General features: G+C 38.9%; 2 protein-coding genes across 2 annotated transcripts; both read right to left on the minus strand.

The window, feature by feature from the left end:
- Positions 1-426: 426 nt before the first annotated feature.
- On the minus strand, positions 427-5623 carry tnni1b (troponin I type 1b (skeletal, slow)). Its single transcript, XM_042508781.1, has 8 exons — positions 5581-5623; positions 3518-3551; positions 3306-3312; positions 3160-3201; positions 2947-3078; positions 2723-2812; positions 1143-1319; positions 427-726 (listed from the first exon to the last, which is right to left on the minus strand). The coding sequence occupies exons 2-8, from the start codon at positions 3529-3531 to the stop codon at positions 622-624; spliced, it is 567 nt and encodes a 188-aa protein (XP_042364715.1). The 5' UTR covers positions 3532-3551; positions 5581-5623; the 3' UTR covers positions 427-621.
- Positions 5624-8934: 3311 nt separating this feature from the next.
- On the minus strand, positions 8935-14884 carry csrp1b (cysteine and glycine-rich protein 1b). Its single transcript, XM_042508768.1, has 6 exons — positions 14769-14884; positions 13375-13484; positions 12869-13037; positions 11553-11682; positions 11318-11414; positions 8935-9544 (listed from the first exon to the last, which is right to left on the minus strand). Exons 2-6 carry the CDS (start codon positions 13481-13483, stop codon positions 9468-9470), a joined length of 582 nt encoding a protein of 193 aa, XP_042364702.1. The 5' UTR covers position 13484; positions 14769-14884; the 3' UTR covers positions 8935-9467.
- Between the last annotated feature and the right edge of the window lie 876 nt (positions 14885-15760).

The following is a 15760-nucleotide window of genomic DNA, read 5'->3' on the forward strand; positions in this document are numbered from 1 at the left end:
TGTTCACAGAATTTAATGACATGCTGATATATAAGCCTAATATGTAAAATTATTTGAAAAGTTTTCTTCCACCCCTTAAAATCAGGCAGGCCTGGTAATTCCTGTGAAGCTTTTATAACCCATTGTAGTACCTCAAGTTGATAAGATATAATCTCAAAACAAAATCTGTGTTTCTGCATCTTTACTTAAACTGTGTGTGTGTGTGTGTGTGTGTGTGTGTGTGTGTGTATGTGTGTTTGTGTGTGGTTGACAAGTAATCCATAAAACTACACATGCATGAAACCAATTAAAACCGATTTCCTCTGACATTTCATCACAGCAGCCGATTGATGAGTGTGAATGCAAAGCTTTCTTTGTTTTAAGTATTCAAAGAATTATGTACTGTACAACCAAAGAGACACACAAAGAGAGACTGCATATGCTGCGTTTATTTCAGTGAAAATGAAACAAATCACACAGAAAATGTCCTGATCATAAAATAGCAAAAGATTATCTGTGAACGTGTGATGTCCTCCAGAGCTGATGCATGTATATTTTGTGCTGTATTCTGATTTTTTTGGTTTAAAAGTGACAGTATTCGGTGTAAATTAAAAAGCCAGATGGGACTTTAGTAGCACCTCCTCACTGGTTTTGACCTTTAGCTGCATCAAACATCTTCTTGCGGCCCTCCATGCCCGACATGGCCTCCACATTCTTCCTCCAGTCACTCACCTCCACCGTCTTCTCCTGCACACAGACGACCACAGAGACGCACTTTTGTTAATTCTGTTGTGTTTGGCTGAAGTTGTGCACATGTAACGGTTTAAAATGATTCCATCAGGTGCTTGATGAAGCCTTTCTATTTAACAGAAACACTCGTGGGATAAAGGAAATCCTTGTTTAACATAATATGATATTTTCATCCATGCACCGGTGGTTTTAATTTTGTTTTGGCAAGCTGAGAGAGCTGATAAATCAGTTTCACACTCCGCTGATATGGACATCAGCCAAAGGCTTAAAGAGCAAATATGCTTCGTAATGGTCACCATGGGAAAACATCTCTGCCAAAGCTGCACATTGTGTGCTGTATGAATATATCAGGATTATGTCACTGACTTTTGGCCGAAAGCGTCTCTGAATCTTTGTATTTTTCCCAAACCCACCTTTTCTGTGTCCTCCTTCTTGACTGATTTAAGATTAGCTCGCAGATCCAAAGACACTTTGTGTTTGGAGCCCAGCAGGGAGCGCAGGATGGCATCAGCAGACACCCTCACCCTCCTCAGGCTGGGTCTCTTAAACTTCCCTCGCAGGTCCAGTACCTTGATGTTTAGGTCTTTGATCTGTGGAGAAAGTAGAGAGGAAGTTAATCTAGGTCACAGACATAGACAGATATTCAACTTTAAGACAGAGCGTCACAGTTGGTTGATTTAAAGCTAAACTTTCATGGTTTTTCATCATAAAGTGCTTGTTGGACAACTGTTTTTCAGCTTTGAGTGAGGTGTCTGTTTGTCCTTTTGTTCTTCATGTTGACATGATTAAAGGTGTTTATTGTAATCTTTATTTAAAAATTACTTTAAATCTCAAATGACCATTTGTATATCAGTTATTCATCCTGTGTTACGTTGAATACAGAAAGAAAACTTTTCCCAAAACTGAGAAGATTCTTGAAGTATGAAAGTGACTATATTTTAAAGCAAAACTATATCAAATTTTCTGTTTATAAACTCTCACACAACTCGTTCTGTCTAATCCAATTTTCATTCATCAGTCATACGCTTAGTGCTTCCCAAACAGACAGCTTTTGCCAACAGGGAGATGCACTGAAAGTGAAACTGATCTATCTCTATCTCCTTCAAAGCCAGACTACATTGACTGAAGCAGTAATTTTACCTCGCTGAACACAGTAGCTGCTGGTCTACTGCTGCCTCTATCTGTTAGTTTGTCTGTTATTATGTGACTTTGGTGCTTTTAAGGTTTACTTTGTATTCACCAAAGTCACACAGACAAACTGGCTTAGGCAGCCATAAGCCAGCAGCTCCCACGTTTAGCGAGGCAGAATGACTGTTTTTCCCAGAGGAGTCTGGTTTTGAAGAGAGCACAGATAAGTTTCACTTTTAATTAAGTTCCCTGCAGAAACAGCTGTCTGTTTGGGTACTGAACATATGACTGGATATTTTACTTGGATTATACTGCAAGAGTTGTGTGAGAGTTTGTAGGTTTTTGATGTAGTTTCGCTGATGTTAAACGTGGTTGCCTATGACTTGAGTGGACCCTTCGCTAAGCCCTGGCCCCTCATGATGGTCTGTCAAGCTGTTGGAGCTAACATGGACCGCACACTGTTACTAACTGAAATAATCCTATCAAATTTCTGGCAAAAATGAACAAACAATTACAGAGAAGCACACAGAAGGGTCTACAATATGTGTTTGAGGGATATATTCAGGATGCCAACCTAAAAAAATGAAGAAAACCTGAAGCGACTGCATTAAAGTCTAGTAAATCCGTGACGCTGTCGGGCCCTTGTTGGAGCCTGCCGCTGCACACTATGATTGGCCAGTCTGCGTTCAGGGGCAGGACTTAGCAGATTCATTAAGAATTTTCTCAGTTTTTGGATTCTTCTTTCACAAGAGGCATGTGAGAAAAATATTTTCTTTCCCCCAAATTTCAGCGTAATGCAGGGTGAATAATTGATATACAAACGGTCTTTTGGGGCGAAGTGTTTCTTTGACTGGTGTTCAGTTACCTCTCTGGTGTTGTGCAAGACTTTGGCTTCAATATCGTACCGCTCCTCATCCACCACGTCTATTTTGGCATGCAGCTCTTCACATAAAGTCTTTAAAAGAAAATAAGAGAAAGCGAATGCTAAATATTTTCACCTCCTGAATGAAATAACAGATCTTTAGCAACATTATTTTAGAGTTTTAGTTTGTGGATATGAACAACTCTGCGGTGAATATGAAATTCTACCTGTAGCTCTGCTAACGACATGCCAGCGGTGTGTATCGGAGGAGACTTTTCTTCAAGGTACTTTGCCTTCTGTTCCTCTTTTTCCTCCATCTCCTGCTCCAGCTCCTCCTTGGCCTTGGCGACCATCAAGCTCTTAAAAAACACACATAAAAGTAAATTTTACTGTCTGATTTAGTGTGAAGATGCAGATTGTGCAATTTGCAGAGGACTCACCTTCAGCATGAGCTTGCGAGAAGCTGAGATTTTAGATTTCCTCTGCAAAAAGAAAATAGATTTAAAATTAATGTGACATTATAGTATCCCAGCCTATTATATTATTAAATGTTTTTTTTAGTGAGTATCGTCTTGTGAAAGCTTACCTCCGGTCTGTTGGTTTGAAATAAAGAAAGGACACAGCACAGAAAAAATATAGATTTAGCATTCAGTTCGACATTGCAAAAACTTTTAAATATTTGTATCGGGGAGTTTCCATATTACACTCTATGATGTGTTTCTATAGATAAATCCCATTTGTCTGCAAAGGCTGTCTGATTTGGAAATGGAAACAATAACAGAAACACAATACACTTACGCTCTCTCTGGCATCTTGGCTATTTCAATTCCCCCTGGAAGACAAAAATAAAACCTTTTGCCTCTGAAGTGCTCATCAGTGAGGACCACTTGGGTCAAGTGCCCCAGTGGGTCTTAACCATGGATACCCTTTAGATCCACTATAGATACATTCCACTGCAGCCGAGCGTATAGTGTTACAAGAATTGGATAGATACAGTATATATGTGCTCTATATATAGCTCAATCTATCTCTATAATAGCTTTAAAGGCTGGTATGTATATTTTTCCTCCATTGGTTATATTATTCCTTAGCAGAGACAGGACGTGACTTTTTACACTGCCAGCCTTGTTGATTTTGTTTATCGGCCATTGTTATGTTTTACTCGTAGAAAGGCCTGCTGGACAGAATCATGCAGTCACCTCTCAGTGCTGATAGCACACTCATCTGCCAGGAAGCAAAGTGATGGCAGACGGAGAAGCATGCAAGGCCCCAACATGTCAGCTATTCCAGTTAGATAACATTTCCTGCATTCACCCCCTTTTTTTCCACTCGATAAAGACACAAATATAGACCGGGCCCCCACTTCTCAGAACAGAAGTGACCCAAAGTTTTTAAGAGCACCCAGCTGACTTTACCAAAGGTAGGGCTGGGCAACGTGGAGAAAATCAAATATCATGATATTTTTACCAAATACCTCGATATTGACATTGCAGTGATTTTGTAGGGTTAACTATTGGTGCTTTCACAAAATATTTATCCAATGAAATTTGTGATGACTAATCATCAGTAATGTGGATATAATGACTTAGTGGGTAAAGGCGAATAATAGACCAGCTAGAACAGAGAAATTACACAACTTTATTGTAAAGCAGACTTTAGGAAAACATTCCCGATATATATAATATCCAAAATCTAAGATGATATCTAGTCTCAAATCACAATATTGATATAATATTTTTAAATTGCACAGCCCCACCAATACAAGACCAATTAATAAATATTATATATATATATGATTAAAATATACAGAATAAAGAGAGAAAAAAAAAGGGATTTAAAAAAGTGCATTTTGGGTAATAAACACTTCAGGACTATATATATTTGAGATATCATCGGGCTGCAACTAACTCACTTTTATTATTGATTGATCATGTGGTCCATAAGAGATCAAATTGCATGTATTTTCTAACACATTTTAAAACCTGAAGATATTCCATGGACTACCATAAGACAATGAAAAGCAGCACAACCTCACAAATTAAAAGCTAGAATTAGGAAATATTTGACTTTTTACAAAAAAAAAAAAACCCAAACTGTGGTACTCCATTGATTGTCCTTCTGTCCTGAACATGATCAGACATTTCTGTGTTGTTATTTTAGCTGTCAACATTTATTAATGTCTTTTGGAGATTTTGCAGTCATTGCAATATCAGCACTGCAAGATGATTTCATTCATAACCCCCCTTGTTGGAGTAAAATTAATTTGATGATCACATGATATTAAATCCAATTAACAGTGATTCAGAGAGAGTTTGTGTTGTAGTTGTTGCAATGTGATTTACATTTAAACCTTTTTTAATGTAGCCTAGTTGGAACTGAAATGAGTATTACGTTTGATAATTGACAGAATTTTTGAAGCAAATAGCCAAAAATAGAAGTCTCATTGCCTCATTGCCATTGTCACTTGAAAGAATATTTGCTGTTTTTTTTTCATTTTCTGTGATAGTAATCTACATATTTTTGGGAGTTTTGACTGTTGGTTGCACAAAACAAGACATTTTAAGACATCACTACTGGCTCTTTTTTTTTTTTTTTTTTTACTATCAGTGACATTCTGTACACTCTTTAATACCACATTCATCCAAAATGAAAATAATTGTTAGTTGCAACCCTAAATTTAAGATTGGTCAGGAACTTCCTCAGATTATATTTTATATACTTTAATTCCTAATTGTCAAATCTTAATTGAATAAAGTAAAATTAAGATCTCAGATCAAATCACCACAATTAACTCTGACTGGAAGAAAAAGAAATAACTATCAGTTCATCTGATTTAGTGTGGCAGAGATTCATGGTCTTACCTGCCTGTGTTGATGCTGTGGATGCAGACAAAGTGATGGAGAGAAGAAAGACCCAGAATATTTATCTCCTGCTCCCCTTTGTCCCTCCTCTCGATCACAAGGAGACCTAAATAGAAACACACACACACACACACACACACACACACACACACAGAGATACACCCCTGATGAGAGGGGGTGGTGTCAGGATAACAGTGATCATGATGCTCGTGTTGTGTTGACAGATCACTGCTCTCTGCTTCTTTATAATAATGTGTGTGAACTTTTCTGCGTGCCCAGACGGGATAAACGACTTTCACTTCAGCAGCTTTCAGTCAGTTGTTAATCTGTGTGTGTAAAGCGTTTAAAGCTCTAGGTGGGATCTTGTCTCTGCTCTTGTACCCCAGCTTTGTTCGTCCTAACAGACAGCTGCTGTGTAAAGTTCAAGTTACACTTTTTTTCTTCTTATATTGAAGCTAAGTTCAAGCAGCCGTAGCCAGTTTATCATGTCGCTGCTGATCATTGTCTGAGATTTTTTTGGCTACTGAGAGTGATGTTGGAGACATGCCGTGTCCCCTCCGGAGACCGCAAGGCCCCCTTGGTCTGATTAGGATAATAGCTGCAGACAATGCTAAGCCGAGGTTTTAAGGCAGGAATGCAGTTTCCAGTATACATTTGGCTAAGGCCGACAACTAAACATAGACAAATTGCAGCACCATGTGATGCTGCCACTCTTTGATTCTGGGTCCCTGCTTTCATACTGTATGTGTGTGTACGCTCTGTGTTTGGAGTTTGTGTGTGTGGAGCAAAATGTGAACACAGATGATTGTCTTGTCTGTGTGGACACACTTCTAAACACTCAGTTCACTCAAGGACATTAAGTCTCTAAATTAATCCACAAAAGCACTTGTGTCTGGGTTGTGTTTGTGTTGGAAATTTAATTGTCTTCAGCTCAGACAGAGGTGAGTTTTTCCAGAGAGTACAGAGAACAGAGAGTTTGTTATATTCTGATATTTTCATTGTTATTGATATCGCATATAGATTACAAATATCTTGTATCGGTCGCATTAAGTACTAATAATTGGTGTGGAGAAGGCAGTTGAGAAAGAGTGTAGTGGTCTCATTAATAATTGGTCCATGCTTGCTTTTGGGATAAAAACAAAAAAAAAAGTTGGCAGTTAATTTGCCATCTTGCTACTTCTGATTACTTCCATTTTGAATTGGATGTCCTTTGTTAATGACATCTGTAATTTACAATGGGTCCACATAAAACTGGTGGAAACATGGACTGGTTCACTAGATGGCACCAAGGCTTCAAGTGTCCTGAATGGAATCAGTTCAACCATTGTGTATTTGGTAGAAAAGCAGTAACACAGGCTTGGCACAGAAGAAATTTCAGTTCTGCAATCTCACTGCTACTTACCACCAAATCCCACATAATGGACCTTTGAAAATTTTTTAAGGACATCTTTGCATTTTTGAACACATTAAAAAGTCCTAAGCTCTTTGCAAGTGAAGGCAGAACAGCTTAAAGGCTCCATGGCAAAGATTATTCTCTCTACTGTAGGGATAAACACCATTCTTCCAAAACATATCCGTTCATTTGGTGTTTCAGTGATGGTGTCCAAAATCTGTTAAAGAATTTGATTTACATCATTTTCATACTCATCAAAACAACCGAAGAACAAAACAGATGCTTCGAAATGAGGTCAGTTTCTTCTTATTCAGGTTTTTCCTTTAACTAGAAGCCGCTCCACATATTGCTTGATAAATGACAGTATTATTAAAAACAGCATTTTAATCCTCTGCACTTGTGCTGAACACATGCTTTACATTTGTGGTAACGTGTGTGGCTGCTGCATTGTCTCCTGCTTACAGTGGAGCAGCAGGCGTTCAGTGGGATAACTGGCGAGCTGTCAGCCTCCTGAGGCCGCAGTGACTGTGACCTGCTGGGCCAACCGCCCTGCTATTTATTACAGTTTCATCATATGTTCAAGCTCACATCGAGAATCAGACACCATGGGAAATTCCTCCAGTCTCTTTAGTGGAATTAATCTGTGGATGAAGATAATTTCATTTGCAGTGTCTGTAACTGTATCCTCTCATATATATATTAATATTTTTTTGTGGAGTTTTTCTAATTTGCAGGACTGTTCTTTCGCTCTCGCTGAGTCAGGACTTTAAGTCCCTGATGCTGATTTGATTTATGACAGTGAGATCCAGGCTGTTGGCTCGTGGCAGCTGATTATAATTCCACAGTATATATGGCAGCAGGATTAACAAAGTGCTGTGTGTGTTTGCTGGACCGTCTCTAGGAAACTGAACACTGACTCATATATTCAGATGCCCAGTGGATTATATAGAAGTTTACAGTACAGTAGTTTTCACGTGTTGTAAAGTAGGCTCTGTTGTCTAAGTCTCTGTACAACAGAATTTATAATGGTCTCTGCAGCTGTGTCGTACAGGTGATATTAGGATAGGAATGAGGATATACAGTATGTGTGTATCACGTTATGTAAATGTGCAATATGAGCATTCATTTCTTATTCAAAACTTAGTATTGATGTAAAGTCTGATATGAAAGGAAATAGACCGTTTGCTAAGACTCGCCTAATTAGTTACTAGAGGTGGGAACCACAGGGTAACTCACGATATGATATTATCTCAATACTTGACCCACGATGTGCCGAGCGTTGTGTGTAGTTGTGGGTAACAGGCTAAAGGGAAATGGAATCAAATATTGAATCACATGATCATGGTGTTTCCATACTTACAGCAGGTGATTAGAGCAAAGGAATACCAATTTTAAGATGTCTGCAATGTCAAACAGTATATGTTTAAAGGCACAGTTAAGTCGAGCTAAGGTTATAGCTCAATTAGGTCATTTAATTGGACTTCTGTTCTTGTTCTAGTAAACAAGCACTAACAGTTGACAAACTTGTATTTCAAAAGTCTAGTTTTTGTCTGACCAACACAATAATTCGACTCTAGATCGACTCTGATCTTTGTATGAATTTCAGAGTTAGTTTGGCTGTTTATGTGACTCACACATGTTGTAGTCAGAACCAAAACAAACAGCTGCCGCCCCCGCCGCCGCCGCCACTACAGCTGCCTGACACTCCGGTCAGTGTGCCAGCTCCTCGGCGCAGGCGGAGACGGGGCTGAGCACTACGACTCTGTTGTTCACCACAACAGCTGGCATTTTTCTCTGTTTGATGATGATCAGAAGGAATAACAAGCACACCCGAGACCACATCAATGAACACGCTGATTTCATCAGAGCAGAATCACAGAAAGAACAATGACAGTCGTGTAGGGCATGCCAGATTTTGCATCATGCAGAATAAGAAAAATAATCTCTTGTTTTGTGTGTTTTTTTTGATTGATATTTATTGTGTCAGCAACAAAGCATATCTTAAGACAGTATGTACAACATTTGACATGTAAGACAGAAAAAACTTAATCGTTAGTGCAACTTAAGCATGATGTGAGCTTCATTTTTTCTCAGCTGTCAGTCTTGAAACATGTTTTGTTCTCGCTCAGATGCCAAACTCAGTTTTTTTGTTACAGTGGAAGTGTTTCTTAGTGCATTTAATTTTTCTTTCTGTTAAAAAATCAGTTTGAACACACACAATGTGCACATCCAATCACAGTTCAAAATTAGTGTTTTAAATATTTAGCATGATATCTTTTTTTAAGCAGTCAAGAGTTGGGGCTTAAAATGTCACTGAGCAAAATCTACTGGTTGAACTTGTACAAAAAGCTGTGTGTCGAGTGCCTCTCTCACTTGTCTCCTTCAGCTGGAGTGAACAGGCAGAGTGAAATAGTCTGGATATCGACTGAAGGATCTTGAAAGCGGTGATATCAGAGCGCTCTATTCAGTCTAAGGTGGGCCGAAGCTTCAGGCTTTACTGGGAATGAGCCAGAGCTCCTGCACCCTGACCAAAGCCGAATCCTTTGGGACCGAAGTTCTTTGCATAGCAACCTGTGAATGAAATGACAAAGACTGAGCAACACAGACAAAAACCTACTGACGCTCAAATTACACAAACTGATGGTTTATTAAACCTCAGTTTGCAGAGCCACAGAATCAGAACCTCAGCTGGCTCCTTTACACTAAATATCAAACGTAAAGTCTCGTTCGAATATGAATAAAAATGTACTTAATGGCAAAAGATCAGAGGGTCTTCTGACCCGTTGGGCTTCTGTCGTAACAAATTTAGAGCAACTGCTTCTGTGCTGTAGGTTAAGGTTCAACCAGTTGTGGCTGTTGGTGGTTTAACTGGACCAGTAACATCTAAAGTAACTGTTATATGGTTTGAAATAAAAGGACTGCATCTACTCTAATGCCTGGAACACATTTCCTGCATGAGCACTGCCGAACCTGTTGTTTTTCGGGGGTTTTTGGTGCCTGTGTGAACAAGTCAGAGCAGCCACACTGCCTGTGTGAGCAGCGCCTAGAGAAACGGTGGTCCGCTGTTTTTTTTCTGCTTGCTGTTGTCAGCAGAAATACACAGTGAAAATGGCGTTTTAATAATAATATTGACTCAGTACCACCTTTTATTACATTTCGAATGTCTCCATCTTTCACAGATATGAGGAAATACAAACATATCTGTTTTACTCAAACTTTCCTGCTTCCTTTTCAAAATAAAAGTCCTTTGACAATGTGTCTGGCAACAAAATCCCATCAGTTGTTGACACAAGGCATTTTATTGTTAAACATTTGCAGGGCCATGTTGTTGACAATGCAGGAGCTTGCATGACTTCATAAATAAGTGGAATTTGTGCTTATAAAAGTGTAAATACTGAACTCATATCAGCAGGCAGCCCTGCAGAATCGTCACAGCAACAACACTGCCTGTGTGAACACCGTGAGCGTGCAATACGCTGCATTTTGTCGAGGATGCCGTCACATGCTGCTCATGCATGCAGTGTGTTCCAGGCGTAATGCAGTACTTGGCGTTTTTGGGGCAAACAGTCCTCAGGACTCCCTGTGTTGTACCACTTGTTGTTTATCTTTCAGATCCACTTTGGTTGTCCTGCTCTTTCATTTTCTTTTGTAATCCTGTGTCAGCGTCCTGGTTTTATACTTGCATTGCTTTGCTGTGTGGCAGATGCCTAAGTTAGCAAGTTCAGAGGAAATGCTATTCAATATTCTTATATTTTGTTTTGACAAGTCAGTCGCATTAAATTTCCCCCATTACATGCAGTATATGCTGAGTAAAGCCTTTTTTTGTTTCAAGTGGTTGTTTTCTGGTGGTTGCCAGTGCTGCAGATGGATGTGTTCAACCAATCACAGTGCACTTTGGTCGCTCAAGGTTCTTCCTGTGCTGAGAGGATCTACTCTGAAACAGAACCTAAAAAAAGCCCCTCAAAATGGCACTCGATGAACTACAATCTCTATTTTTGCAGTGTGGACATAATAAAAAAGGGGTGCTCAGAGCTATGAAAAAGGGCCTCCGGTACAAAAATGCCTGATTAATTCATGCAATATTTCTCCCAGTTTGCATTTGATTTATGAAGAAATTATTTTTCATGAATGGCATCTGTTTTGTGTACTTTTGATGTGAGGAATGAAAGTGTAACGAGGTGACCAACAAACCAAAACCCAAAGATGTGCAATTTAATTTCACATATAAGAAAGAGTGGACCAAGAGAATGTTTGGTATTTTTGCTGGAAAAAATGAATAATTATCAGAATCTTAGCTATTTACTTTGCTGCCTTTTCTACCTGAATTAGTTGATACACACAGACCTTTACAGAAGATCTCCCCGTCTCGATCAGCGAGGGTCGTAGACTCGAGTCCTTTGCCACACTTGGCACAGCGAAAGCAGGTGCCTTTATGCCAAGACTGATGAGAAAGCAGAGCTGGTTAATTTAATAACATACAGAGAACTACCAAAACATCCACTTTTATTCTTAATTTAGAGCACAGATTTTTAAATTGTTTGTGTACTAATTAATTGTTATTTATGTCGATCTTTCTTACATTGCCTGCTCCGACAACCTTCTCAGCTGCGTACACTCGCTTTCCACATCGAGGACACACATCTGAGCCCTCGGCTTTCTGGGCAAACTTTGAGGCGTTGGGGTTGTTTGTAGGACGAAAAGGAGCTTGTCTGTCAGAGAAAACAGAGCTTTATTAAATATCTGATGTGCCTTGAATCCTTCTTATGTTGTTAATAGTAGTTTTGTTTGTGCACTTTTTATGCCTTCTCAAGCAATAATTATAGCTGGAGGCATTATGTTTTCGGGTTTTCCATCTGTCTGTCCCATTCTCATGAGCACGATATCACAAGATCACATAGGGGGATTTTCTTAAAATTTTGCACAAACATTCACTTGGACTCTATGGTGAACAGATCAGAATTTAGTGGTCAGAGGTCACTGTGACCTTGTGTTTTTGGCCATAACTCAAGATTTTTTATTCTAATCATGGCAAAATTTCACACAGATGTCTAATTGGGTATAATGATGAAGTGATGACATTTTATATCCAAAAGGTCAACTTAACTGTGACATCATAATGTCCTGCACAACACGCTTTTCTGTCTATTATTCGACGGAATAACTCGAGAACAGAAGGGGAGACATTTGGTCGGATTTGAATTGGTGACACTAATTTTGGGTGCCCACCTTGAAACTCAGCTGATTGTATAGATGTTTTGAAAGACATGGATGTACTGTAAGTGCAACTTTACTAGTGCATGAAGGGAATACAACCGCAAGGTGGTAATTCTTGTCTTTTATATGAAATGCACTTTGTCCTTTTATGATCTGAATATACAATATATTGTTTCACACTACGGGTCAACAGACCTGGACAATTACTGGGGCTGATTTTTGGCATTTTGCCGATTATCTGTATCAATAGTAATTATAACGATCGCTGATAAAATTATATAAAAAGTGAAAAGAAATTGTTGGCATGGGAGGAACCTCCAGTTTGTAAAACCTGAGGGAGCTGTTTTCATTTCTTCTTTTTTTTTAAATTTACGTTTTCACTTGACTTTCTAAAATATTGCTGGGAACTTGCTGTGTATGATGAAAGTTTCAGTTTTGACTGAACATTTGGTAAAGGCATTTAAACAGTTTTGCATTTGAGTTTATTATATTCCAAATTCTACATATTGACAGAAAGATTTTCATTTTTATTGTAAATGCAAATTGGTTCCAAATATCAGTTATCGGTCTTATTAACTACTAATAATCGGTTTTGGTATTGGCCCTAAAAACCAATATCGGTCAAGCCCTGCTTTACACTGTTTTCAGTATGATAACAGGAAGAAATGCTGTTTGGCTCACACTTCAGGCTTGATTCCCAGTCCTTCTCCTGTGTCCATACTCAGAGTGCCGGCTCCACCTCCAAACCCGTAGCCTTTTGGCCCATATTTCTTGCCATAGCATGATTTGCAATAGATCTCATCCACATGGACGGCCACTGTTGTGCTGTCCAAGTTCTTCTTACAGACCACTTACAGCAAAGAAAAGGGGGAAATTCACAGATGTCTTGACATTTCCACAAACTATGCATGTCATTTTAAAAAGGAAATCCACTCTGTGCTTAGCTGGCTTTGATGAATACTGCTCTGTGCTGGAGGGGGAGCATGTGTACCTTCCTCTGCCATTTAAGGAAGACCAAACCTTTTGTCACATTTCCAGTGGATCCATATAAGGATCGAGATGCCTGAGCGAAAACCTGCAGATGCTCACTTTCACACCCTGATGCCAAATAGTCTGCGTTCCATCCTGGCACTTCTTGTGATTTCTGAGTCAGACGGAGAATAAAGCAGATTACCTTAAATACTTACTGCATAGAAAACAGGATTTATGCCAGCTCTTCCCCTCGCACTGCACTTCCTCAGCGAAGTAGACTGTTTTCTGGCAGCAGCCGCACTTGTTTCCTCCTCCGAAAGGCATTCTGTGAGGACGCAGGGAGATTGTGTTGTGTACATTTTTAATTCACTGTATATATAACATCTCTCCTCTGGAGTACAGATCAGTGTTGCTCTGCAGACGGAAGCCATCTGCAACACTTGAGGCTGGATGCAACAATACCTATAAAAGGAGAGGCAGCAGTGTGCTTTGACATGCTTCTCTCCCTTTTCCTCATCTTGTTTCAGTGTGCTGGCACAAGCATACAGTTTTGTAGGACTGTTCATACTTGGTCGTAAAATGCAAAATACCTGCTGACGTTGCTCAGATAGCCACAAAACCACCCCATGAAAGATGAAATGATGTCAGAATACACTGCATTAACACCACACCAGTGTTGGCTCTGAGTTTCAGAAGTTAATGTCTTTTTATGGCGATGACCTCGTGTAGTGAGGGTCGTCATCTACAGAGAAAAACCGCAATCTGCTAGATCTCTGTGTGTAAACAGGAAATTCCTCTAGCTACTTCTTTTGTAATCACACGTTTTGACCTCAAACAACCCAACAAACCGCAGATTTTATTACTCAAACCATGTTTTAGAAAATAATAATTAAAAAGCTATAAAAGAAGCTGGCTCAGTGAACATTTTTAAACGACAGCTGAAAACCTGATTATTTAATGTGGCTTTTAACTAATGTAATTCTAGCAATTGTTATTTTATATCCGTTCTTTCATTTTTACTACTACTACATTTTTTTTTTATCACTGTCTGTCCTTTGATTGCTAATATTGTCATCTTTTTGCTTTTGTGTTGCATTTTTTATTGTGTGGATCACTTTGATCACTTGCATCAGCTGCATCACTTGCATGAAAAGAGCTCAATATATAAAGTTTGTTATTATTATTAAAAAGAAAACACTGTTAAGGGATAATTTCATAGTAGTCTCTAGATACTAATGAAAGTTTTGCATATTTTTACAGCGGCACTGGCCTTTTTTCAAGGTTGTTTTTAATCTGATGGCTTTCCTGCTGATGCTCAGGACACATAAACCCAGTCTTATCTAAGATGTAAAGACGAAATTTTCAATTTTAAGGTTTCTTAGCTTTATGTAAACCATCCGCTTTATAGTTATTTGATGAAAAGTAACTTTGTCTTTAAATTGGAAATCTCATAATTTACAAAAAAAGGTGCTGTTATTACATGTCTTTCTCGACTTGACCATTTTGATCATGGTTTTAAAAAAAAAGAAAAGTTTTACGTTGCTAAATTCTAACATCAAGAATTGAATTATTTCTGTATACTTTAAATTTATATCTTAAACTGACGTACCTGCAGTGAGGTGAAAGGTCGAAAGGTCCTCTCTGTGGTTGTTCGGTGATGTTAAGTGATGCCTGAGTAGAGGAGAGACACTGGTCTGATGAGAGGACGCAGAGGGAGGCTGTGAGGACACCAGGCTGAACTGAGGGAGGAGTCAGGACAAAGAGACAAGACGGAGGAAGAGAGATGTAGGGAGGAGAAGACGGAGGAAGAGAGTGAGAGTAGTTATTGATGGATTGGAGAGGATGGAAAACTAAAGGAGAGAGATATCCATCATCTCCATGTATGAAAAACTGTCCTCAGGTGAAAGCGCACACTGTGCTCCCAGAAAACTTAAATTTTAGAAGAAACAGAAGGTAACTTGTTTATAAAGAAACCCTCACTGTCCAGGCTCACATTAATTCTGCACATTAGCGACCCCAAATGGAAGGAAGAAGTAACTGTTTTAAGGACTGGAAAACCCAAACGAAATGTAGAAAGATCTCCATAAATGTAAAGCTGATTAATGCAAATTTCTCTCTTCAAGTGAATTTTAAAAAAATTACTTTTTTATTAATTTACTTTTTGCTCTGAAAGCTCAGATCCTCACTAGCAGTGCATTTTGTAGTGTCGGTTTGCAGGTGACCGAGATATAATTTGTCTGTAATCACTCACCAGACATCATTCAGCACATTAGATTTAAAATGTATCATTATGTTAAAATGCTGAGTTTCAGCTTATATTGTCTACATGAACAGAAACTAACTCTGCTAGCTTCCTTTTCACTTTCTGTATGATATTCCATCTGTTGTTCAATCTAAGGGAAAAATGTATCCCTGATAACTGCAATAACCTGTTAAAATTCACGGCCTCTATGTTCGACAGACTATTTGAAGTAGTTTGCCTGGTCCAGCAGAGGGCATCCTTAAGACTCACTGTCAGTTTGAGATGTTGCTGCCAGACAAACTGAGTTAAATTAAAATGGAGAACAGTAGGGGGATGGGTGATGTTCAGATAAAGTCTAA

Source organism: Plectropomus leopardus, chromosome 2 (genome assembly GCF_008729295.1).
Source record: "Plectropomus leopardus isolate mb chromosome 2, YSFRI_Pleo_2.0, whole genome shotgun sequence".
Lineage (NCBI taxonomy): Eukaryota > Metazoa > Chordata > Actinopteri > Perciformes > Serranidae > Plectropomus > Plectropomus leopardus.